Raw genomic sequence first — 27,457 nt, 5'->3', positions numbered from 1 at the left:
ATGGTTTGGTCCAAGGTCATGCAGTGAGGAGTGGGACCAGCCCTAGGATTTAGATCTTCTGAATCTTAAGTTAGTGCTCTTTTTTACAATGTTACCTTTTTCTTTGAAAAAAACCTCTTGAAAGACATGTCTTTTCTTTTACACATACATGCATAGATACATAAGCAACAAAGCAGTATCAATATGTAAAACATGTGACATGTATACATAGATATATACATACTGATAATACATGTCTATTAGCTGAGTATTGGCAAAATCTTCATGGTTGAACTGCTCTCCCAGTTTATTCTTCTGCATTAGAACTTTATTTATTCCTGAACACTGGTCTATCTTGACTGTGTTTGCCTTCCCACTCTTCTTCATCTCTATCTTTTCTACCCTTTGTTTTTTCAGTCTCTCCATACCTGATTTATATTGTACATTTTATTGAATTCACTTTGACAGCATTCTCTTGGTCTTTATCATATTCTTTATCTCACCTGTTCATTCCTCTTATATATGCTCACATGCCTAACTCCATTTTGTTGGCCCTGCAAAATTACATACTACAAATTCAATTTAGAATGAATTTTGGCAGCAGGGGGGGTTTTGTGGTTGGTGGATGATAATTCAACTTTTGCTCAATTTTTTGTCTTTTTAAATTTAGCATAATGCTCCAATTCCTCAAGGTGGACGTGGTGCTATCCAATTTGTGACTCAATACCAGCATTCAAGTGGGCAGAGACGTATCAGAGTAACCACAGTGGCTAGGAAGTAAGTTGGGTTTTTTGGAGAGATTTAACTTAATAGACTAAATTAATATGTTGATCATCCATATTTCCAAACTGACTGTCGTTGCTTTTATGACCAAGCCTGGAATAAATATAGTCTTTTTGATAAACAGCATTGTTTTTACTATGAAGCCAACTGACATGATAAGATTGCCTATTTTTTTTCCATTTTAAAAAATAAGATTGCCTATTAGAACTCCAATGAGCAGTTTATCAATTTAAATTGAAATGCATATACTTTTTTTTTCCTTTCTTGGAGAAGTAAATGCAAAATGGACTTGAAAATTGGAATACAGAACAGCTGCTTTGTAATTTTTTTTTAATTTAAAAATTTTTTTAATTTTTTGGTGAGGCAATTGGGGTTTGCTTTGTAATTTTTTAACTGATAAAGATGTGGTCTCTGTCTTGAGAAACCTTTAATTTATAGATAACAAATCTAAAATAAATTAGAGGACAAGTTACATGGTGGAATTTAACAAGTACATGCTGGCTACATCCCATAAATTTCAGTGTAGAAAGAATTCTAAACTGAGTTAAGAACCTGGGTTTGAATCTTGGTTCTTCTATTTCATGTGTGACCTTAGAAGAGAGCATAATGTCTTTGGATTTGGCTTCTGGGTTGTTAGCTCCGTTTCTGTGAGACAGACAGGAGGCACAGTGTATAGAGACTTGGACTTGGCATCAGAAAGTCCTGAGTTCAGATCTGTCCTCAGACATAAGCTTTGTGATCCTAGGCAAGCCATTTAACTGCTCTCTGCTTCAGCTCCCTCATCTGTAAAATTGGGATGGAAGTAGCACCCTTCTTCTAGGGTTGTCATGAAGATAAATGAGCTAATATTTGTAACACTTTGGAAACCATAAAGCCGTATTATAGATGCTAGCAACAATAATGATGATAATTATTACCTGGGCACATCTGGACCACTTGACCCCTCTGGGCTTCAGTTTTCTGTGGAATGAGGAAGTTGGAGTAACTGGCATTTCTAGCTTGCTTAAGGTCACAGATACTGTCTGTGTTAGAGGCAGGGCTTGAACCTGGCTAAACCAGCCCTCTTCTACACTATCACATGGTTCTTCAACATTTAAAAAATTTTTGAATTATTTATATAACAGGATCTTTAACCCAAGCATTCATTATTCAACATAGCATTTTTTGTCTCTGTGTAAGCCTACTTTTTTATTGTATTTGCTTTCTTGATGACTATTTTTGCTGCATTATGATCCATAAATGTGTTTACCATTTTTGCCATGTCCTGTTGATGGTAAATTCTTTGTGTCCTAGGACAAAATCACTTTTTTTGTGCATGCTTCCATTGAAGTTTGAAAAAAAATCTATGTTCCCTACTTTAGTGGTTAATTTATCTTCATCTTTATATCAAATCTAGCTTCTTTTTAGAATTATCTGTTTGCTAATTTGACAATTAATTCTGTTAATAAATATTTAGCATATCCAATTAATGATGTATTGAAATCAGTCAACAAGTATTACACACCTACTATGTGTCAGACACTGTGCTAGCAGCTAGAAAAAGAAATATGATGAATGAAACAATCCCTAATCATAAGCAGCTTACATTCTAGTGAAGGAAACAAGGATGTATATACGTATAAAAAATATAAAAAGAGATTAAATATAAATAAATATGAATGAATGAAAAAAATTAAATGCATGATAATTTGTGTTCAGTAGTCATTCTTTCCTTTTTCCACTATGTGGGTCTATTATCCTCTAATCTCCTGGGTATTTTTCTTCTTGGTTTTCAAAATTTTTCTTGGTCCTCTGACTGCAAATTGGGTTTAGTTTCAGAGGGAAGGCACAAAGATTAAAAAAGACCAGTTAAGGCTTCTTGCAGAAAATGGGACTTTAACTGAGACTTGAAGAAATCCAGGAAAGATAAGAAGTGGAGATGAGAAAAAGGGGTTTTCCTGCCCTGGGGAATAGCCAGTAAAAAATGCTCGAGTCAAGAAATGGAGTCTTGAGTTCTAAGAGCAGCAAGGAGTCCATTATCACTGTATTGCAGAGTATGTAGAGGGGGTAGTAAGGTGCAAGAAGACTGGAAACTTACATAATCAGGTTATTAAGGACTTTAAAAGCCAAACAAAGGATTCATCTTAATGGATTAATAGGATGGCAGTTGGTGGTTTGAAGGAAAAACATTCTTTGTTGTACAAATGATGAGCAAAAGTGCTGAGGGAGGAAAGCTTGACATCAGTTGAGACATATTGAATAATTCAGTTTTAACTGGAGTATATATGGAGATGTATGTGAAACTGTAAAGACTAATTGGTTTTGGTAGGTAATAGGAGACCCTTGAAAATAATTTTCCAAAATTTTAACCTCATAAAATGTTCGTTTCTCCATTGTCAATTTACCAGCATCATATTCTCTTCCTTGTGGCTTTCCTCATTCTTTTTCTAGGGCTATTCCACTATAAGGAGAATACGTGGTAAAACATACCATATGCCACTGGAGATATTTTACCAAAAAACTTAAAATATCTTGTCCATAATATTTGGGAATATAGCAGTGCTGCAGTGAAATCGCTTTGTATGTACTTTAACAAGTTAAAATTGCAAAATAGAGTTGATTTATGATAGTGTGACTGACATGCCATTTGCTTTCTCTTTAATCGATTGCTCTGAATTCACCACTGTTATGTTTCTTTTTGTTCTCAGCTGGGCAGATGCTCAGACCCAGATACAAAACATCGCTGCTTCCTTTGATCAGGAGGCAGCTGCCATTCTTATGGCCAGATTGGCAGTGTATAGGGCAGAGACAGAGGAAGGTCCGGATGTGCTCAGATGGCTAGACAGACAGCTCATTCGCTTGGTAAGAACAGAAATCATGTGCAATCTTAAATGTTACTAATTTTTTTTGTAGAACATAAAATTAATTTATATTTCTAATGATACTTACTGTGAAAAATCACCTTGAAATTGCTTTATAGACACTGAAGCAATGTTAGAATTGCAGCTAACAGCTCAAATAGTGTTGTGCAGCTCAAGTATTGCTAACAGCTTGAAGCTCAAAGAATCCAAGCAGGCAATAAAGGGTGGTTGAAGGCGTCTTTATTCATCTTTTGGAAGATGGTCACTCTTCTGAATGTGCAGGAGAGTACACTGAAGTGAGGTCCTGTACCGTTATTTATACCCACCAAGGGTATCACATTACAGTATTACAGTCCCATATAGCATTACAGAAACAACCAGTCACAGCATATTTTACCAATCTCCCATGTATGGTAACTAACGACCAACCAGATTGTATCAGTTGACCAATCAGATTGCCCCGTTAATTGACCAATCAGATTGTATAACACTAGGCCTTAACCTTATTCTGGGCAAAAATGCCCATTCTTCACTAGAACAGTGCTGTGTTAACATAAATTAACATACATAACTGGTCAAGAAACAACTTAAGTTGGGTTTGAACATTGAGGTCACGTAGGAATTACCTCAGATACCTCAAGGTGAATTCCCAGCTTAGTTTGGTTCCCATGAAGTGGAGGCCCTGTTCCAGGTCCTTCTCAGGCCCAAGTCCCAGGGGCCTTGGCTTCTCAGAGCTTTGTGTGCCAGACAGTCCCCTACTGGGAAGTTTGGGCAACAAAGTTGTGGGGCTTGAAACTAAACTCACTCTATCTTTAGGGTTCTGAGAAGGGTCCAAATATGGTCTTTTGTAGAACTTTAATTTATATTTCTAATGATGCTTACTGTGAAAAATCACCTTGAAATTGCTTCATAGACTGCAGCAATTGAGACTGGGGAAGGTTAATTCAGTAAAAAACATCATTAATAATTTGCAAATTGTACTTCTGCATTTACTGTAAGTAGTACAGTAATTAATAACAGTAAACTTGATCATTTAGAACCAGTTTTCAGGTCTGCCATTGCAAAAACTACTTTTGGTTTTGTGGAATGCAATAGCTCTTCATAAGAAATTTCTTTTTGACATATCATCTTGTATTTATACCTTGTATGTATGTGTGTGTGTGCTTGTATTTGTGCCTTAGATTTATTTTCTGATTTAAACACATACACATATATGTGTGGGTATATATATATATACACACACACACACATACACACATATCTATGTGTGTGTGTATATATATGTGCATGTTTTATGTATGTGTCCTCTCCCTTGATAGATCCTTGAGGACAGGAATTCTTTTCACTTTTATCTATGTATTTTTAGCACCTAGAACACTGCCTGGCATACAGATGTCCCAAAAGTCTTAGTGTAGTTTTAAGCTATTAGGGCTGTTTAAATTCTTAATTTGTTTGTTGATTGACTCAGAGAGACTCACCAGTGATAGTTATGAACAAGTATCCTAAATGAAAACTCTGTGATCTTGATACCCTGTGTTTATTTTTTTCTTTTACTTCTTTCTCCTCTCTTCCATCTTCTTTGTCTGCAGCTTCTCCCACATTTGTTGGCTGTTATATCTATCCCCAGCCAGTGAACATACTTTTAAAATCTGGTTGTTATACCAGCTAATTCTATTGAAGAGAGTTAATTCTTTAGGGTCTTTTATTCTTTTTCACAATTTTTTTCTTTGTCTACCACCCATTTAGGGGTTCTTTTTCATCAGAAACTTTAGAAATGGCTTTGTTTACTAAAGTTTACCTTCCAGCCAAGTGAAATAGGGGGAAAATTCTTTGCAAAATTTTTAATTTGCTTCTGTATTTGAGGTTTTTTTTCTTTTTGAGCAGAATTTCTCTGAGATTTTGTAGTTCATAGTTTTGGATCAGGTTTTTTTTGTTTTTTTGTTTTTGTTTTTGTTTTTGGTGAGGCAATTGGGGTTAAGTGACTTGCCCAGGGTCACACATCCATTAAATGTTAAGTGTCTGAGGTCCGATTTGAATTTGGGTCCTCCTGACTCCAGGGCCGGTGCTCTATCCACTACCCCACCTAGCTGCCCCTTGGATCAGTTTTTTAAAAAGTTTTTTGATCTTTTTTTTTATATAAGGGCCAGTTCTTTGCTACTAGAAAAATGCTAACATAAATATTTTTATTTATATAGACTTTTTGTACATGCAAGACCTTTCTGTCTGTTTGGGCTATATACCCAGGAGTGGGATAATTGATTAAAAGGGAAGAAAAAGTTTAATAATGTTTTAGTATCAATCAGTCAATCCATGAACAAATATTTATTACCTACAATGTGCCAGGCTGAAATGATAAAGATACAAATAAAAGTGAGACTGTCCCTGCCCTTAAGAAGCTTTAGAGGAAGAAATAGTATGTGAATAGATCTGTAAATGTAAGACAGATACAAAACAAAACCAAAAAGTTATATATAATATAAATATAAAGAATACAAGATATTATAGTGAAGTTAAAAACTGTTTGCCAGGTAGTTGGACTAATTGATAGCTTCACCAACAATGCATTTTCCCTCATATTTTTCTATACCCCTTCAAACTTTTTTTTTTTTGGTCATTCTTGCTAATTTGATGGGTGTGAGTTGAAAACTCACAGGTGTTTTAATATGGATTTTTCTGTTTATTAATGACTTGTAGCCTTCTTTCATCTGGTTGCATTTCTTTTGAAAACTATTCATAAAAAAAGAAAAAAAAATAGAAAACTATTCATGTCATTTAACCAGATATCTTTGGGGCAATGATTGTTGTTTTCATATATTTTATTCAGTATATATCTTGGATACATATCTTTATCAGAAGTACTTGCTGCAGAGAATTTTTTTCCAGTTAACTGATTTCTCTGGATTATGGGACAGTAGATAAAAAGATAAGTAGATAAGATGGAAAGAATAGTAATTAAGTGTTTACTATGTTCCAGGCACTATGCTAAGCATTGGGGATACAAATACAAGTCAGCAAGACATTATCTTCCCTCAAGGAACTTACATTCTAATGGGGAAGACAACATGTAAAGGGGGTTTGGACAGGGAGGAGCAAATTGTGTTTCTAGGTTAGGTGAAGTGAAAACAGCATGCACTTGTTAAGTGTTATCTGCCAGGCATCATACTAAGGTGCAGAGGATACAAACAAATGGCAAAAACATTTCCTGCTTTCAGGAAGCTCACATTCTAATGGGAGTTAGAACATAAAAACCAGTTATGTACAAAGATATTTACAGGATAAATTAGGGGATGGATGGGTGGGGAACTAGAGATGGGGAATAGATGACTGGGGACTGGGAAAGACCTCTGGAAGATCAGATTTGAGCTCAGACTTGAAGCCAGGAGATGGAGATGAGGGGGAGCATTCCAGCCATGGGGAAAGCCAGGGAGAAGGATCAGTGTCATGAGATGGAGGGTCATGTGGGATGGGAGAGCAAGAAGGCCAGTGTCACAGGCTTGTAGATTATGTAAAAGGGGAAGCGGGAAGTAAGTACAATATAGGAAGACTGAAAAGGTTGGAGGGGCCAAGTTGTGAACGACTTTAAAAGCCAAACAGAGGATTTTATATTTTATTCTGTGGGTAATAGAGTCATTGGATCTTATTGAGTAGGGGAATGACACGATCTGACTTACATCAGGAAGATCACTTTGATGGCTGAGTGGAGGATGGGCAGGAGCAGTCAGTGGGGCAGGGAAACCAGTTGGAAGGCAATTGCACTGGTCCAGGTGAGAAGCAATGAGGATCTGTTCCTGGGACATGGCTGTGTCAGAAAGGAAAGGGACATATACAGTGTATGTGTGTGTGTGTGTGTGTATATGTATATATATGTATATATGTATATAGTGTGTATATGTCTGTACACATAGTGAGTATGTATAAACACCTATATATACATACATATACAAACATACATAAATAGTTAAGGTAGAAAAGATAGGACTTAGTAAGTGATTGGATGAAGTGTCAAGAATAACTCTTAGGTTGTAAAGCCTAAGAGACTAAGAGGATTGTGATGCCCTCAGAAGTGATAAGGAAGTTTAGGAAGCAGAAGAGTTTATGAGGATAGATAATGAAGTCAGTTTTAGAGGGGTCAAGTTTAAGATCAGGACCCAAGATAGTTACATAGGTAGAGTCCAAGGTTCTGGTTGTGAGGAAGTGAGAAGAATGGCTAAAGTAGAGGATATGTGGGGAAAGGGTATGGATGGTATAGAGAGTGAGCTAGAAGGTGTTAGAAAAGTTGGATTGGAATTAGAAGAATTTTATTCAAATCCAGCCTCTGATACTTTGTGAAGGGCACTGGTTAGACTCCCTTGGCCTCAGCTTCCACATCTGTAAAATGGAGTTGTAAACTAGATGAACTCTAAACTCTTATACGACCCTAAACCCATGATCCTGTGTTCTAAATACTTATTCTCGCTGCATCAGTTTGTTTGTGTAAAGACTTTTTTTTTTGTTTTATGTAACCAGGATTATCTACTTCATCTTTTACGATCATTTCTGTCAACTTGATTAGTGAAGAATTTTCTTCCTGACCATAGTTGTTCAGAGTTCCTCATTCCATTGTCCCATTTTCTTTTTATGATACAATTTTTTTTTTTAGGACGTTTGTCACTTTGGAGCTTATTGTCATATATGTTATAAGAAAATCTAAACCTACTTTCTGACAAATTGCTTTCCAGTTTTGTCAGATGGGTAGTACTTACAACTATAGTGAGTATTCATGATTGATTGTTCTGACTCTTATCTATTCAAAGCGGAACATAGTAATAGAATGTTTTGGGAGAAAGGTTAAAAGTTCTAAATTAAGTGGTAAGTAATATTTTAATTTTACCTTGATGTTTACTCTGAGTCACAACTCTTTGTAAATGAGTCAGTACATATGGCTCCAGCAATAACATTTTTTTTGGCAATACCAGGAAATAACTTCACTAATTTAGATTTTGTTGTATCCAGTGTCAGAAATTTGGAGAATATCACAAAGATGATCCAAGTTCATTCAGATTTTCAGAAACCTTCTCCCTTTACCCACAGGTGAGCATGTAATAGACACACTTACTATAATTAGTACAGAATTTCAGTTCCATTATTCCCATGTGTTTTTTTTTTCTATTAATCTGGATCTGTGGTTCCCATTTAGTGGTTCAAGAACTCCTTGGGGGGTGTGAGATGATAGCCCATGGGATTTGTGCTTAAAAATCTTTAATGACACTTTAAGCAGTAAATAATTGCCTAATTGTTATAGGTATATTTTGCATGTGTACAATCCCCTTCCCGAAGGGTTCATAAGGCATTTTTCTTTTGGTTGATGAAATGGGTTTGAATTGGGGAAAAAACATTTGGAACCACTGATCTAGATGTTATCTGTGTAGAAGGAATATTTACACAATTTGTACTATAAAAATTCTCTACATAATTCAGTTGCATCAAATTAGTGAGATAGTAGATTGGCTATTTTATCTGCATTATATTTTTTTAATCATAGAAATTATACCATTTTTATTGTTACTGTGGTAAAGTTGTTTTGATTGTGTTTTGTGGTCCACCAGTGCTGTATCGATTTCTAAACTCTAGCCTGAAACATTGGCCTGGCCTGAATTAGACCCAGTCCAGAAAATTTAATAATACACTCTTTGGGAGAATATTTAATAATATTTAATATGCAATAACACACTCTTTAGGAGAAATTGTGCTTTTGAGTAGAAAAAAATTGATGTGAATTCATTGACGTTTTTTACCTTTTGGTGGAGGTATTAATGAGTACTTTTTAAAAAAAGGCCTCAAACTAGAAAATATTATGAGAAGAGAGGAAAAACAATGGATATGGATAATCCACAATCTGGGTAATCAGCTTTAGAATGTCTTAGAATTGAAGGAGGGAATTTTTTTTTTGTTAATTCATATTAGTTTATAGTAAATTTAATAATCTGTTATGGTCAGAGCTCAATGTGCTATATTATTATGAGAAAAGGTGAGCAACATATTATTTGAAGTTATCCAATATGTTTTATCTTGTAGTTTATGTTCCATTTACGAAGATCTCCTTTCTTGCAAGTTTTTAACAACAGTCCTGATGAGAGTTCATATTATCGTCATCATTTTATGCGTCAAGATCTGACCCAGTCATTAATTATGATTCAGCCTATTCTTTACGCCTACTCTTTTAGTGGACCTCCAGAGGTAAAAAAAAATAAGGACAATGCTCATATTTATACTGTGGTAATAGGATTTGGAACTGGAAAGAATTCTAGAAAGTTTCTAATTCAGTCCTTGCATTTTTTTGTTTGCTGTTTTTAGTAGATGTTTTTTGAAAAGCAAAAAAAAAAAAGAATAACTGAATTCTATTAGAAAATAAAACAATTCCATATAAAACACTATATAAAATATTAGTAATCAGGAACCATATTTTAGTAAACATCATAGAATCATAAAATAATTGAACTATAAGAGAGTTTGAGAGAAAATGTGATTGAATCATGTGCAACCATTTATCCTGGAAAGTTTGTTTTTTTTCTCTTTTGGTCCCGTTCCCCCCTTCCCCCCAACCTTAAAAATCTCCAGATAAGATAGTAATTTCTGTGTGACCTTGGAAAGATCACTTCCCCTTACTGGGCCTTAGTTTTCACATTTCTAAAAATGAGGGTTTTGGATTGATCCTAACTCCTAGATCTGATTATGTGAATGCCTTATATTTAGCTAAGATGTTATTTTTATACAATATTTTCACATACATGGCATCATTTGATCCTCGCAATAACTGAGTATATTTGAGCATTTAAATTGATGCTGCATGATTTTGACAATGTTGCATTGACTGTATGTTCTTTGTAGTTTCTAATAATTTTTCACGAATTCAGGAAATTTATACAAACCAAGTTAGAATAAGTCATAAGTCATATAAGAAATTTGTACACCGTCTTGGAAAGATCTCTCCACATATTGGTAAATAATTTGTTTTCTTCATTCCTTCTCTTTCCTCTCCCTTCCCTTTTTTCCGTCATTTCAGCCTGTTCTTCTTGATAGCAGCAGCATCCTTGCAGATCGTATTCTTCTGATGGACACATTCTTCCAGATTTTGATTTATCATGGGGAGGTAAAATTTCATTAGTTTTAAAATACAACATCTGCTTGCAGTAGAATATTTTATTTGTAAAAAAAAAAGTTTCTGGCCTTTGCTACATAAAACTGTAGATTTAGATCTCCTTTATGATAAATTTTGACTTTCTTATAATAATTTAAAATTTGGTATAAGAATTCCTACCACTTTTTTAAGATTCAAATTACAAAGTGACACATCACTTTTACTCTAACCATATGTCTGACCATATGTATAGTATGTATGTGGGAGCAGTAAATGTGAAATCCAAATACTCATTTCTCACCAGCTGTACCAGCTGATATTGTGAGATCACTTTGTCTTTTTTAAAGGATAGTATTCATATTTAATTCTCTCAAATAGCCCTATGCAAAAGGTAGTTAAATGGCTTATTTTTACTGCCCTAGGAATTTTCACTATTTATGAGAGGTGAATGTTTAGGTAGGAAATTGCTTCTTCAGAAGTTTTCAGTGGTATGATCAGGCCCTGATCCCACCTAATATGAAAGGCCTTGCTAAAGATATCTTTTTGAAACATAATATATCAAGCAAGATTTTTTTACCTCTTAATAGTTGCTTTATAACAGCTTCTAACAGCACTCTGATAAGTAAAACCTTTGTAGTAGATTGAGCCAAGAAAGCTTTTTTATAATTTTGGCTTCAGCTTTTTCTTCTTAAAGCAACTTATCAATATGCTTAAAGAATATGTTAAAAATGCAGTTTATTGTACTTTATTTTATTGTATTTTTTTGGTGGGGCAGTGAGGGTCCCCAAGGTCGCACAGCTAGCAAGTGTCAAGTGTCAGAGGCTCTGGTCCTCCTGCATCCAGGGCCAGCGCTTTATCCATTGCACCACCTAGCTGCCCCTGTACTTTATTTTTAATGTCCAGATGTAAAACTTTATTGAGTGAACTTGGATTTAGGGAAATTAATCTATAAAATTAAAATATCTGATGATAATGCCCTAAATCACCAAGTTGTATTTATCTCTGCTTGATTCACTAAGTTTGCACGGTACTTTGAATACTTGGAAGGAAGCTATATTATAATACAGTCAAGGCAGTAGTAATGTAGCTAATTAAAAACCAATTCCATTTTTGTTTTCTTGTGTTAAATAACTTTTGCCCCAACAGATTTCTCCCACTGCCCCCTCCACTATTATTAAAATGAATTTGCATTTCCTGAATATATATTGGTATAGGGAAAATGTTCATGGTATGTTTTAGGGAAAACAGATAATACAGAATTGACAGTAGCTATTGGGGTGGTTCTCTGACAACAGGATCTCAATTAAGAAATCTAGTTACCAAAAAAAAAAAAAGTAATCTAGTTACTCTCAGCTCTATCTTTCTCAAAGTCTCATGGATCAAAAGTATCAAACATGCAGCCAACAACACTCCTGAGTACATCCTGAACCAGATTAAAATGTAATTGGGAAATATTTAACAAAATAAATAAAAATGAAATAAAACATCGATAATGTTGACATATGGTTTTCTAAGTGCCTGCAGAGATCCTTATGTATGGTTTAGTGGCCTCCATTTCCATTTGTGTTTGCTACTAGTGCTATATAGATGATTCTTAACTTTATCCATATTTGGCCTTTTGAACACCATTTTAAATCTTTTGTCAGAGTCAAAGCAATCCTTCAAGGACATGAGGAGTTAGTCCTTTGCCAAGATAACAGTAAAAATGACATTATTCACGAGTAGTATCAGCCACTCAAACATTTCTTTCGTTGTTTTTCTTAAATTTACATAGTCTACAAAATGCTAATTGTTTAATAAAAATTTTCTAATAATGCATTATTGGCTTGAAGTACTTGGGAAACCGCTCATAAAAGAATATTCTTTCCAAGTTAAGAAAATGGCCCTTCTGCAAAAGGCATTGAACACACAATATCACTCTATCACAATATCACTTTAGTCAAAGGGGAATGTTTGAAAAGTCTAGTCCCATTAATTGCTTATTTTGTGCTTTTTAGAGCAGGAACTAAAGAACTTTCTATTTTCTTTTTTCTCAGAATAATGGTTTTGAATGTATAAAATAAAATGCATAGAAATATAAGGGTAACCAATTATATTGAAATAGAATTTTCAAAATGTTAAAAAACAAAAACAAACCCAAGTTCACAGACCCCAGGTTAAGAGCTCCTATTTTTGGAACTGGACCTTAAAAATTTTCACACTAGATAGAGGTAAATGGTCTCTTCAGCAGTAGTTAAATTTTTCCTGTTTTCTTTTCTAAGCTTGTTTCCCTTGAACATTCTCTTGAGAATACTTGATACACCAAAAACGAAAAATGAAAATTCACCCTCTGTTTTTTAACTTAGACCATAGCACAGTGGCGCAAATCAGGCTACCAAGACATGCCAGAATATGAAAATTTCCGCCATCTCCTACAAGCCCCAGTAGATGATGCCCAAGAAATTCTCCATTCCAGATTTCCGATGCCACGGTACATTGATACAGAACATGGAGGCAGCCAGGTAAATAGTTTTATTTTAGACATACCTGTTTATAGGATAGATCCTTTATTTTTTAGCTGATTATCACACCATACGGCTGTTCCTGTATAGAACAGTATAGGGAGTTTTTCATGAGTGGCCTAAATTTTCTCAGTAAAGTAAGCAGCAGGCAAGGTTGTATGTGTAGCAGAGACAGGGGCTAGGTTTTGGAGGCTTGAAGAAACCAGAGGAGGTTTGGAACACATCCTGTGGGGAGGGAAGTAGAAAGTCAGAGAAGGAGGAACAAAAGGGTTGCTGAGCAGCAATTAGAGATCAGTTGAGATTAGATGACATAACTTTGTAGTGCATTCTGTTGGCACAGTTTTCCTCTAGTAGTCCTCCAGTAAGAGCAGAAAAAAATAGGTGATGGGATGATCCAAGGCTGCAAGGTTTGGCAAATCCTGAGTGATGATTGCATAAGGAGGTAAGGTTGTCAAGGATAGAGGACTGAACTGGTTAACCATTAGGTGAGGACTTCTAGGGGCAGAAAAGTTCACTACTACCAGGATGGGAGAATGGGGTGGGGTATGGCTGGAGAGTACTATGAGGGCAGAGTATTGGTTTGGGAAGGTTGAGACTGAGGGAGATTTGGAAGTATAGGAGTTTGTGATCCGATAGGAATTTCAGTTTTGGATCATGAAGGTAGAAGGTAGGGATGATATGTGTAGGCTTCAGGTCAAGTGAGGAAAAAGTCCTTGATTAATTTAAATATCTTTGGAAATCACTGGATGAACTAGAGTAAGTTTGCATAGGAAGAGTGTTTGGATTGGTTGAGGAACATGGTTATGCCCCATGGTGCTTGTGTAAAAGCAGGATGTTTGGCAGTAGAGGAAAGATTGCTGCTCCTGTGAAAGAACTGATTGAGGAGGGGAAGGTAGAATACTTCAGCCCCTGTCCACTATACTGGAGGATGATCTAGTAAACTTTGGAGGACAAGTGAAAAGTGGGCTGATGTGAATTTGGAGAGCATATATGGTAAAGAACTAATGTAAGTCCTTGCTCCCCTTTGTAGGGCATTTAGGAAGCTCTTCTGTAGAGTCTAGCATTTCTGTTAAGTTGCCAGTGTAACCTTGACTCTTCCTTTGCTCAGTCTGCACTTGGGTCCTGGTGCAGACACTGCCACCCAGTACTGTTGAATCAGGATGCTGATGAAAAATCCAAATCCTCTTAAGTTCTCTTAAGTCCTTTCCCTTGACTGCTATTATCAGTAATTATAATAATAATTCTCAACATGTATATAGTGCTTTAAGACTTACGAAGTGCTTTGTATACATTAACCCAATTGATCTTCACAACATCCCTGTGAGGTAGGTGCTGTTCTGGTCACCATTTTACAAAAAATGAAACTGAGGCTCAAAAAGAGGCCTAGAATCACACAGCTAGTAAGTATCTGAGGTTGGATTTCAATTCAGGTCTTCCTGACTTCACTGCCAGTGCTGTGTCAACTGCATAACAAATTGTGACAGTATTTATAATTTGGTTAATAAGACTGTGTGTGCGCGCATGTGTGCTTCTTTGTCTGCTATGTTGTTGTTGAGTGATTTTAGTCTTGTCTGACCCTTTGTGACCCCATTTGGAGTTTCCTTGGCAGAGATAGTGGAGTGGTTTGCCATTTTCTCCTCTTGATCATTTTATAGATGAGGAACTGAGGCAAATAAGGTCAGGTGACTTGTCTAGTGTCTGAGGCAAAATTTGAACCCATGAGTCTTCCCGATTCCAAGCCCAGTGCTCTATCTACTGTACCACCTCGCTGCTATTTATCCATTAAAGAAGAAAAAAAATCACATCTCATTTTCAAGTTGAATGGCAAATCTCATGGTTATTGTAGGGTGTTGGCTTTTTATTTTATTTTTGTTTTTTGTGGGGCAATGAGGGTCAAGTGACTTGCCCAGGGTCACAAGGCTATCAAGTGTCAAGTGTCTGAGGTCAGATTTGAACTCAGGTCCTCCAGAATCCAGGGCCTGTGCTCTATCCAGTACACCACTTAGCTGCCCCATGTGTTGGCCTTTTTAAAGAAGTGGCAAACTCAAGGCAATTCAGCCATTTCAGTCCAGTCACATGACTGTCACTCCCCCTTTTTGAGACTTCTTACTCTTGTGGGAGCCAGGTGAGTAAAGCACACATTATTATGTCTTCATCCAAACAGGTAAGAGGTAATCAGACATCAGGTGATATTTTTTTTTTTTTAAGTGAGGCAATTGGGGTTAAGTGACTTGCCCAGGGTCACACAGCTAGTAAGTGTTAAGTGTCTGAGGCCGGATTTGAACCCAGGTACTCCTGACTCCAGGGCCGGTGCTCTATCCACTGCGCCACCTAGCTGCCCCATCAGGTGATATTTTAAAAATGACATTACCTAGGATGACTAAACCATCATGTTCTTAATATTATTTTAAATTTCTAATAATATTTTAGATTAGTACTGATTCTTTTGTAATTGGATAACATATTTTTTCGACAAAAGGAATACTCTTTGTCCCTATATGTTTAAAATTTGGGGAAGAAAATATTTGAGGAATAGAAAAAGCTTGTAAATATTGAAGACATCTTTTTTTTTTAACAAAGATAATAGTTTATTTTCAGTTTAAAGAAATACGTATTTGGATACAAAAAGGCAATACATGTGGGGATTACTTTTTTTTTTTTATAAATAAGGACACTATCATTTCATTCAAAGAACACACAAATAAGGTATATGGGAAGGCAGACAGAAAATATACTCAAAAGTTTTAAGTCTTTTTCCATTCACTTTACTTATTAGGTAAATCGCCGCTTACTTTGATCTGGTAACAATTCCATCATGTCCACCTTCTTTGTGAGCTCAGCATCCATGGAATTTCTCGTAGACATTTTTCTAGTATTAGATTTGCAGTTAGATTTTTTCCCAGTTTGCTCAATTCAACCTCCATTTCTTCATTTCTGGCTTTGGTGCGAAAAAGATCAGCAGCCAAACTATTCACCGCAGGGATAAAACTAGCTAGGGAGGTATCATTTGTTTCAAGCACCAGTGCGCTGTCAACTAAAGCATTAAGATGGCTGCTTCCAATACTAGAGAGACTGGTGAAAGACAGATTGACACTTTCCATGAGAAGATCTTGGATATACTTGGCTTCTGATTCATATTCTCTTGCCTTCTGTTTCAAGTCTTCTACTACCAAGGAGACATCCCTGTCTCGTGCTGTGTTGCATTCTGAAAGGTGATACAAGATATCTGTGGTCCGTGGATTCATCTCATATTTGGGAATGGGCTGATCACCAAAAATCTTTTTCAACCATGAGGCAATCTTCTTAGCCTTTTCCTCCTCCTCTTTCTGCTCCTCCTCTTGTCCGTCCATAGCCTCCGCCTGAAGGGTTATTGAAGACATCTTAATCTCAAAGTATTACTGATTGTCATTAAAACAATTAAAAATAATCCCACAAGAAAAAATTTTAAGGAAAAATTATCCTATGCAGTGTTACTAACATCTCTTTTTTTTTTTTTTTTTGGTGAGGCAATTGGGGTTAAGTGACTTGCCCAGGGTCACACAGCTAGTAAGTGTTAAGTGTCTGAGGCCGGATTTGAACTCAGGTACTCCTGACTTCAGGGCCGGTGCTCTATCCACTGCACCACCTAGCTGCCCCACTAACATCTCTTAATGTAAAAACTTAAGAATTTTTTGTTTGATAACTTTTTTTTGTCTCTGTTTGAAAGGCACGGTTCCTGCTTTCAAAAGTCAATCCTTCACAGACACATAACAATATGTATGCTTGGGGACAGGTAAGTGTAAATAACATCTTTTTAAAAAAGTCCTGCATGCACATTATTTTTTATTTTTTAATTAATTAAAAAAAATTTTGAGTTACAAATTCTCTCTCTCTCTCCTCCTGCATCTCCCTAACCCATTGAGAAGGGAAGAAATATCAGTTATGTATGGGAAGTCATACAAAACATTTCCATATTAGCCATCTTGCAAAGAAAAAACTGATAACAACAAGAAACATAAAGAAAGGGGGGAAAAGTATGCTTCAATTTGTGTTCAGAATTCATCAGTTTTTATTTTTGGTTGCTGGGTTTTTTTTTTTTTTTTTGGTGAGGCAATTGGGGTTAAGTGACTTGCCTAGGGTTACACAGCTAGTAATTGTTAAGTGTCTGAGGCCGGATCTGAACTCAGGTCCTCCTGAATCCAGGGCCAGTGCTCTATCTACTGTACCACCTAGCTGCCCCAGAATTCATCAGTTTTTTCTCTGGGGATGGATTATATTTTTTATCATGGGTCTTTTGGAATTGTCTTGGATCATTGTATTGATCAGAGTAGCTAATCTTTCACATTTGATCATCCTTACAATATTACTCTTAATGTGTACAGTGTTCTCCTGGTTCTGTCACTGGGTATCAGTTCATGTACGTCTTCCCAGGTTTTTCTGAAAGCATCCACTTGTCATTTCTTATAGCACAGTAGCATTCTATCACAGTCACATACCACAACTTATTCAGCTATTCCTCAGCTGATGGATATCACTTCGATTTCCAGTTCTTTGCCACCACAAAAAGAGCTGCTATAAATATTTTTACAAGTAGGTCTTTTCCCCTTTCCCCCCCCCCCAAATCTCTTTGGGATACAGACCTAGTCATGGTATTGCTGGATCAAACGGTATGCACAGTTTTATATCCCTTTCAGCATAGTTCCAACTTGTTATCCAGATTAATTTGACCAGTTCACAACTCCACCAATAGTTCATTAGTTTACCTAAAAAATAGCATATGTCGAAAATGATTTTTGTATCTTTATACAGTGTATCATTTCTTCTCCCCTTCCCACACTCTCCCCTCATGTTTCCCCTACTTAAATATCCTGATATGAATAATATCTATATTAGAAGAAATACGAAAAAAACTAGAAAACAGAATTAGTTTTTAGCACAATCATAAAATGGAGAAGTACATAGGATAAATAGATGGAGCTTTAGTCAGACAAATATAGAGTAGCATACATTGAGGGGGGAGTGACGTATCATCAATATAACCTAAAGAATAACTGACTAGTATAACTAGGCCTAGGGCTTGAGTAAGAACAAGACAGTAAGGGCATGAGAGGCAAGGGTACATAATTATCAGGTATAGCTCATCAGATAACTGTTATCTAGGTAGACATCGGACAAAGAGATTGATTAGTATCGCTTATTTTAAGTTCTTTCTTTTCTTTGAGTCTACTGAAGTCACTCTGGTCCAGTCAGTAGCCACTCTACTGGACTGTCACAGTTGGTATATTATGTATTTTTTAATGTATATGTTTTGTTTTTCTGAGGAGAATGTCAATCCTTATGAAGACATGTAAAAACAAAGTCTTATATTTTTATTATATTCCATGCACCAAAATGGTGCCTTACACATAGTAGTCACTTGTGAGATGTTTCTTATTGATGCACTCACCAAGCTTCAAGGGAAGCAGGGAGGAAAAGGTAGAGACTGTGGTTCCTAGTATGTAAGTAGAATCCAAGGTCTTGAAGTGCAGCTATGGGAACTACAAAGTTGTGTCAAAAAGGAAGGAGCACTGATAGGAATGCTTTTAGTAATCTTCCATCATTATTTCATAAAGAAGATTAACCAGGCATCCATTTTCCTTAAGTGCTGAATGAGAGAGAATGGGTTTAAACTGGAACAAAGATTAGTTTAGTAGTTTAGTTTAGTTTAGAATTCTTTTTGGTTGTGAGTTGTGATAATGAGTTCTTAATAGAGAATATTTTTCTGAAGGGCTTTTTTTTTTTTTGGTGAGGCAATTGGGGTTAAGTGACTTGCCCAGAGTCACACAGCTAGTAAGTGTGTAAAGTGTCTGAGGCCGGACTTGAACTCAGGTGCTCCTGAATCCAGGGCTGGTGCTCTATCCATTGCACCACCTAGCTGCCCAGACTTTGCAAACCTTAAAGCACTGTTTAAATGTGAATAATTATCACTAGGTAATTTTAAAATTTAAAACGTTAATGATTATCTACTGTTGGCCTGTAGAGGGCACCTACATGACAGTGATGCTATGGTAGTTTGTATTGTGCTGGGGATGTCACAATGACATGGCTTTAGCTTCTCTTCCTATGGCAAGACATGGCGTGTTGTGTTTTATTTTTAAAAACTGACCTTTATTCTTAAGCTTATTTAACTAGAAGAAAAAATGGGTCTTTTATTTATGAAATAAGAGTCTCATATTGGCATGGATATTCTTAAAATGGGATAGTTAAAATAAGTGGGGAAAAGCAATGCCTGCATTTACCTTGCCCAGGTGGCAGCATGAATAAATCTGGGAACATAGTGATATTTGTGGAGAAAGGAAGAAAAATGTGTAATAGTATATATTATATATATGTGTATATATATATATGTGTATATATACACACACATACATACAAACATGCACATATATATACACATACACACATATATATTATGTATAATATACATATATAGAAACATAATATATAAAGTGTATAATTGTAAAAGGAGAAAAGAAAGAAGGATAATGAGGACTACCGTTAGTCATTTTCAAGCCATCAAGTGATTCTCGACCCACATTTTAGAAAATATTATTTTTAACTATTTGATATAGTTATTTTATTTTAAGTTGATTTGGGTGACTTCTATGTATTTTGTGTAGAATAAGGAAAGTTGATACCACCATTATAAAATGTATTTTTTCAAATTTCAGTTCCATTCAGATTCTTATATTTGAAGTGAAATGGTCATAACAACTGATTTTCATTCATTTATATAGCAGCATAGTGTCAGACTGGAACCATAAGAGGGATATATTTCAGTTCCAGGTTCTAGCCATGAACTTGCTATTACCCTTTAATAATTACTTTGAGGGGGTTATGAGATGGTCTAAGGTTCTTTCCAGTCTTAAATCTAGTATTTCCTAATGCTTTTAGAATGTCATGATAAGGAACCCTGGTTTATGCTGTTCAGTATAGATTAACACAGAACACAGGAAACAGACAAATGTAACTGAGGGAGGACTTCTTAAAGAAGGGAATTCTTCCTGCTCCCCTCCACTCCCTACCTCCCACCCCCCATGAAAAGGTTTTTTATGGACTGTTTAAAAAAAAACCAGTTTCTATTTTTGTAACCTTGCAGTCAGGCTTTTCTTTTCAGCCTTCCTGCAGTAGCCCTGTCCACATTTATCAGCCCAGTAGCACGGATGGAGATGGAGAAAGTCTCTAGGAATGTGTGATTCTTCTTTGCTTTGAATAGAATGATAATAGTCCTCTCCTCTTTAATAATTTCTAAATCATTAAATGTTTTCAATCTCATAAGCTTAGTACTGAAATAGATCTGCAATCTTTTTGATGTTGATATTCCCTCCAGTGGTTCAGATGCATAGCTTATCCATGCCTGCACTTCCTGTGAAAATATATATTTTTTTTTTGGCGGGGCAATGAGATTGTTAAGTGACTTGCCCAGGATCACACAGCTAATAACTGTCAAGTGTCTGAGGCTGAATTTGAATTCGGGTCCTCCTGAATCCAGGGCTGGTGCTTTATCCACTGTGCCACCTGGCTGCCCCCTGTGAAAATCTTGCCTAAATCCTCCCATAAGTTTCTCACAGGGTGTGCACCCAGTATGACTTCTCCTGATTTGGCAAACACCATTGCTTAACCCTTCCTTTTGACACATGACCAGCTCACCTTCCTTCTCATTCAAATGTTTCTTTGATGCTGTATTTTACTCCGTAATTGCTTGTTTATATTGTCTTGCAGCCTGCTTACACCCTCTATATGATTAACCCTTTGAGTGATTCTCATTTTTAGTTTTCAGGGTTCAGTGACTTTCAGCCACGTTAATGATCCCATAAGTAGTATTTATAGAAAAAACACATTACTGATTAGAAATTGATTTCATTTTAAAAAATTGTATTTTTAAAACTCATGTAAATAAGATTTTATTGTAACAATAAATACAAACTTTGTGCATTGACCACTTAACAGTGATGATAATAGCAATAATTCAAGATGTTTATAAGAAGGAAACTAATTCAACTAGAGTCAGCAGGCATTTTTAAAATGCTTACTGTGTGGTTGACACTCCTGGTAGTCACAGACAAAAAGAAAGTAGACCTCACCTCTTAGGAGCTTATGTCCTGCTGGAGTTCATTCAACAAAGACATCTGAAAACTATTTGCTGCACAGCTTTTATGAAAAAACAGTTCAAAATTTTAAAAAATTGTGTATTGAATTCACAGTTGCTTTTTAAAGCAACTGTGAATTTTCAATAAGTCCACAAAAAAGGATTTAGTGTTGGGAGAATTTGGGTTTCTGTTTTAAATAATTATGTGGGTATTCTCTGAGAAGGATTTAAAAAAATATATTATGAATTAGGTTTTTCCATTTCTTTAATGATTGGGATGGATGTGGAAAAGGTGGTGCTTAAAAAGATGTCACTTGAATACCACCTTTTTCTGGAACCATAGTGATTGCATTTTTTCTTTTTTTTTTTGGTAGGAGTCGGGAGCACCCATTCTCACAGATGATGTTAGTTTACAAGTCTTTATGGATCATCTAAAGAAACTTGCTGTATCAAGTGCTGCTTGAAGCTGATGAACATATTTGAAGACGTAAAAAGTGAAGTGATAGTTCAATGTTATTCTTTCCCCTTTTCAGTTCATTTCTTTGAACCAGCAGAGAACTTTTGTGTCCTTAAATTGAATCATTGTGATTTATGAGACAGTTCATGGGGGGAAAGTTCACTTTTATATATTATGTTGGAGTTTAATTAGAGCAATAAGAACAAATTTATTTTGCTTGTCACAGTGTTATACCTATTTTAGGGATTTAAAATCTTTGTAACTTGATTTTTTTAAGGTTGAAAATATAATTTTGCCTTGAATTGTAGAGCCATGACCTATGGGACATGGCAGACAAATCCAAAGTGTAACTGAGTTACTGATGACCTCATGAAAACTTTTGTGTTTCTTAATTTTTCACAAAAGTCGAACAAAAACAAATTAAGACCTTGAACTTTTCTGTCAATTCATTGAATATGTATTTGCAGTAATGTGCATTTTGTGTCTAGTTTGCTTTCTGCTAAACCAACAGGTCTACTTTTAAAATAACCTGTTTTGGAATTATTTAATTTTGTGTGTTATATAATTTTTTTGATAATTGTTTTTGCTCTTTAAAATATGAACAGAAATTGCTAGTAAAAAATAACTTTTTGCAGCAAATGCCCACAAAAAGCACATAGAACTCCCACAAAGCATCCTTCCTTGGGATTAAACACTACACAAACATTTGAAAAAGTAGGAGGCTAACAAATAAGCCACTTTTAGACTGGACGTGGGCAAACACAATCTGTGACTGTTATAGCTAGATTAACCAAATTTAGTTTTGACCCCATAGTCCAGGGTTTCCTGTTTTTCAAATATAAAATTTTGTTTTTATTATAGTCTCTACTGTTTTAATGCTATTGTGCAAGTTTACACATATCCTTTGTTTCCACTTCCTTTATGTGATAAATTCATTGAGGTTGTGGTTTTTGTTGAAACAGTATTGTATGGCATTTTACTTAATTATAGTGTCTGCTTAAGCTGGGGTCTATCCCAATTTGTAAGTTGATATTCATATTACCAATTAAAGTTTACTTATAGTAAATAAGTTTGAATTGCTAAATACAGATGAGTTTTGTCAATGAATTTGAATTTGCTGTGTCAAATAAAAGATTGTGCAATGTCAAATGTTTATAAAGGCAATTTTGATGGCTACATATACATGAACGTAGTTGTGTTGCTGGAAGTTAGGGTTGGTTTATTTTTTCCTGTTTATATATTCTGTAAACCATGATAAAAGCAATTGTTCTCTTCCAGTTTGTTTCAAAGATACTGAGCTCCTTTGAATCTGAAAATCAGTAAATATGAATTGCTCTCTCCTTTTCTCTCTCTTTCCCTTCCTCTTTTTTCCCCTCTTTCCTCTTCTCTCTTCTCTTTCCTCACCTCCTCTTATTTGGAGTCTCTTAGTTTGACATCAAGTAAACCCTAACGGATGCCTAGTCCAAATTAAGAAACAGTGTTAAAGCATTCATTTTTATTTTAAAGAAATTAATGCTTAGTTATTTGCTTCTGTCTTGCCTACAAACTATACATCTTTAATTTGTTTGAGACCCTTTAGTATCCTACTTTCAATATTCTCTTTTCTTTAATGATTGAATGAAAAAAACATTTACTTAAAAACACTTACTTAAAGTAAGTCAGTAAACATTAAGCATCTGCTATGGGCCAGCCACTGTGTAAAAGTGCTGGGGAAACAGAGAAAGTCAAAAGATAGATAGATCTTGCCCTTAAGAAGCTCACACTCTACTACACTATGTACTGGGGATACAAAAAGAAAAGTAAGACAATCCCTTTCCTCAAGGATTTTATATTCTAACACATAGAGCAGTTTTCAGTTACATGTTGAATGGAAAGGTCTTGTGGGTGAGGTGACAAAGAAGTGGTAATGTATCATCTTTAATATCCTTTTCACTAATAAAAGTCGAATAAGTTTGTGATATTGAATCATTTAACAGTGCCAAGGACTTTGTTGGCATCAACATTTCTCCCCCGTGTTTTCAGTAGCTATGGTAGCATCTTCATAGCAATTGCTTTTTTAGATGACAGCTATCAGAGCCAGGTGGAAGCAGGATCGATGGTCCATGTGGTGCCACCACTTGCAGGGTTCTTGGACTTTCTTGCCTGTTGATGGCAGTTGGTGTTGGTAGTGTCATAAAAGGTAGTTAGCTCCCTGTCCAGTTATTTCTCCCTTCAATGATGATTGAAATGATAGACCTGGAGCTGGAATTAGAACCAGTGATCCAAGGGCCACTGCTAATTTCAAGGATTAAGTTCAGGGTTCTAGGCAATCTTCATTGTTATTTAAAGAGAGATGGTAGTTGAGGTGGTGGCTTCTTGATTTATCTGGCACATTTTCTCTTTAGCTAGGCTGGCTTGCCTACTTCTTACGTGACAGTTGGTGAGCAGTTGGTGGTGGTGGGGGGATCGGTAGCTGTCCTCTTTTCCACAGGAGTTGCTTTCTTGAATGATGGCTGGAGGGACTAGGTTAGAAGCATAATTGGCACAAACTGCCTCCTTTCCCTTTCTCAGGATGCCTTGAATTGATTAATGGTGTTTAAACTGGCCAACTGATGTTTCTCACTTCTGACTCCATTATTTATTGGAAAAGGTACAGCAGTTCCTTTGCATTTAAAGGATAAAAATAAGAAAATGCATATTTACACTTGTAAATAGCTTGACTTTAGATCTAAACTCACCATAGGTAATTTTAGTATTGTATATAACTAGCCTATCAAAAAGTCCTCAATCATAAAATTGAAAAAAATAAAAGCATGGTGAAGGAGACCAGCCACAATGGTGTAGGAGGAAGCAATGCAGCCCAGCTCCTTGAACAATTACGCTAACAAAGATCTCAGATGAATGCCAGTTTGAGTAGTGATCAAAAAGCTAGGAAGAAGCCACAGTGGATCCTTTTTCTAACACATGATCACAAATCTGATCCACATGCAAATGTCCAGCTTAGGAACTATGGAAAAGAGGAGGGCTGGGATCTCAGGACTAGACCCCAAGAGAAGAGAAGCATTGTGATCTCTGATTTAGCCCCAGGGCACTGGGGTCACAACACTGTCATTGTAACCTAGGAGCAGAGACCTCTGACAACCCCCTGAAAAGAAGAGAGACTTAGTGCTATCTCTCAGCTTCTTGGAGGAAAGATCTAAGAGTTGTGTCTTCTGGCTGTAGGGATAGCAGTCACTTGTACTTATCCCCTAGTTAAAGAACAGGGTCTCGGCACTATCTGAGAGGCCAGTAGCTCTGTTACTGAAACTAGAATCCTTGACAAGGGTAGAGGGTGGTGATGGGGGGCAGACCTATGAGTGCTTGTGCACAGGGACTTCACTGCTATTGCTTTATCTGGTACAAGATATCTCTGCTAGGCCTCTGAAGTAGAAGAGGGCTGCTCTGACCCCAGCAGCCAAATAACACATATCACATAAGACAGGCCGGGACCAGACCTACCAGAAGTATGTAGAGCCTAGCCTTAACATAAAAGTCCAAAGATTTGGAGAATGAGTAAATTACAACAACAAAAGAACTGTTATGATGCCAGGCATTCACAAAACAAATCCCCCAAAGTATTATTGTGTTTTGACACAAGCAAAGCTTAAATGTGAATTAGAATTACTAGAAGAAATTATTCAAGAGATTAAAAGACATTTTTTAATTATGTAAATGAAATGAGGATGCTAGAAAACAGAAGTGGAGTGACTTGGAAAGAATAGCTTAGCACAAAGCATACACAACTTTATCCATGTAATAGGCTCACTGAAAATTACACTGGACCAAACAGAAGTTAGTGACTCCATAAGACAACAAGATACATTAAAAAAAAAAAAGCCAAAAGATTGAAAACATAGAAGAAAATGTAAATCGGGTTAATTCAAGCAAGCATTTAAGTGCCTACTCTGCTATGTGACAGATACTATGCTAAGTACTGGCCAAACAAAGGCAAAAGTAGTCCTTGCTTGCATGGAGCTCTAATAGGGGAGATAACTTACGATTTATGGAGAAATTTAACTACCTGAAAGCTATGATTTTTTTAAAAAAGCTGCATATAATTTCAAGGTAAAGTTGCCCAAACATATTTAAAGAAGAGGGAAAACAAAAAATAGAACCCACCAATCACCTCCTGGTAGAAAATCCAAAATGAAAAGTCCCAGTAATGTCAGCCAAAATCCAGAGCTTCCAGGTAAAGAAAAAAATACTGCAAGCAGCTGAAAGCAGGGAATTCATTTGCCAAGGAGCCAGTGAGGTCCACAGAAGAGTTGGCTGCTGCCACTATGAAAGAATAGAGAGCCAGGAATGTGATATTCTAAAAGCAAAAGATATAGGCCTACAACCAAGAATAATTTACCCAGTAAAAACTTGAGTACAGGGCGGCTGGGGGGTGAGGGATGGTTTTTCAATGAAATAAAGGACTTAGAAGCATTCCTAATGAAAAGACGAGCTGAATAGAATTTTTCGAAGAAAAACATGGGAGTCAAGAAACATAAAAAAGGTATACACAAAGAACACAATCTGAAGGAATCTTATAAGGATAAACTATATTCTAAGCGGGGGATAGTTAAGGGAAGGGTCCCTTGAGAACCCTAATGTTAGGGGTTGTAGAATGAGTCAAATAAGTGCCTGGGAGTAGTTTTGTTATATTTTGATGATCTTGAAACAGGAAAAGTGGGGTGAGGAGAAAAAAAGGGAGAGGGAACTTGTTATCTCATAGAAGTATGCAAACAGAAGTATATTCAAATGCTAAAGGGGTTGAGAAAGTGGGATTCACTTGAAGATTACTTTCATCTGAATTGGTTAGAAGAAAATAGTATATATGTGAAGTGTTCGGTGTTGAAAATACATGTAACTCAACAGGGAAAAAGGAGGGGACAGGGAAAAGAGAAAGATGGGAATAAGAGGGTAAATTCAAGGAGGGATTAGTCATAACCAAAATAAACCCTAAGATCAGAAGAGAGATCATAAGGATTTAAAGGAAAGCTTAAGAACTTGTGATAAAGAGGGGGCAGAAAACAAAGAGGAAAAAAATAGAAGAGGATAGGATAGAGGGAAATTGATAACCATAACAATGTGAATGAGATGAAATCATAAAACATAAGAGGATAACAATGGGTTAAAAAGCAGAACCTATCAATATGTTACAGGAAACTTTTTTTCTTTTTAATAGTATTTTTTTCCAATTACATGTAAAGAGAGTTTTCAACATTCATTTCATCCACCCTCACCTCCCCCCCCCAGAAGCTAGCAAGCAATCTTATATAGGTTATACATTATAATCATGTTAACCATATTCCTACGTTTGTCATGTTGTGAAAGAAGAATCAGAACAAAAGGAAAAAAAAACAAGAAAGAAGAAACTACAACAAAAAAAATCAGCAAAAATGTAAATAGTATGCTTCAATCTGCATTCAGACTTAATAGTTCTTTTTCTGGATGTGGAGAGCATTTTCCATCATGAGTGTTTTGGCATTGCCTTGGATCATTGTATTGCTGAGAAGAGGGAAAGAAGTCTTTCACAGTTGATCATCACATAATGTTGATGCTGTGTACAACGTTCTCTTGGTTCTGCTCACTTCACTCAGCATCAGTTCATGTAAGTCTTTCCAGGGTTTTCTGAAATCTGCCTGTTCATCATTTCTCACAGCACAATAG

At 36.0% G+C, this 27,457-nt stretch overlaps 2 protein-coding genes across 2 annotated transcripts in view; one reads left to right on the top strand and one right to left on the bottom strand.

The window, feature by feature from the left end:
* The window catches only part of SEC23A (SEC23 homolog A, COPII coat complex component), a 63,269-nt gene extending 41,339 nt beyond the window's left edge, over positions 1-21,930 (top strand). The window contains exons 13-20 of the mRNA XM_043983779.1: positions 650-756; positions 3,450-3,603; positions 8,595-8,672; positions 9,657-9,818; positions 10,645-10,731; positions 13,065-13,220; positions 16,927-16,992; positions 21,702-21,930. Of these exons, the coding sequence (XP_043839714.1) occupies positions 650-756; positions 3,450-3,603; positions 8,595-8,672; positions 9,657-9,818; positions 10,645-10,731; positions 13,065-13,220; positions 16,927-16,992; positions 21,702-21,791 (900 nt within the window). The 3' untranslated portion in view covers positions 21,792-21,930. The remainder of the gene's footprint in view (positions 1-649; positions 757-3,449; positions 3,604-8,594; positions 8,673-9,656; positions 9,819-10,644; positions 10,732-13,064; positions 13,221-16,926; positions 16,993-21,701) is intronic.
* Positions 15,958-16,694, bottom strand: LOC122740909 (HAUS augmin-like complex subunit 1). The gene has a single exon (XM_043983783.1). The coding sequence runs from the start codon at positions 16,598-16,600 to the stop codon at positions 16,034-16,036; it is 567 nt and encodes a 188-aa protein (XP_043839718.1). The 5' UTR covers positions 16,601-16,694; the 3' UTR covers positions 15,958-16,033.
* Positions 21,931-27,457: the final 5,527 nt, after the last annotated feature.

Source organism: Dromiciops gliroides, chromosome 2 (genome assembly GCF_019393635.1).
Source record: "Dromiciops gliroides isolate mDroGli1 chromosome 2, mDroGli1.pri, whole genome shotgun sequence".
Taxonomy (NCBI): Eukaryota; Metazoa; Chordata; class Mammalia; order Microbiotheria; family Microbiotheriidae; genus Dromiciops; species Dromiciops gliroides.
Note: the sequence above shows the minus strand (reverse complement) of the source record. Positions and strands in the feature narration are given on the sequence as shown.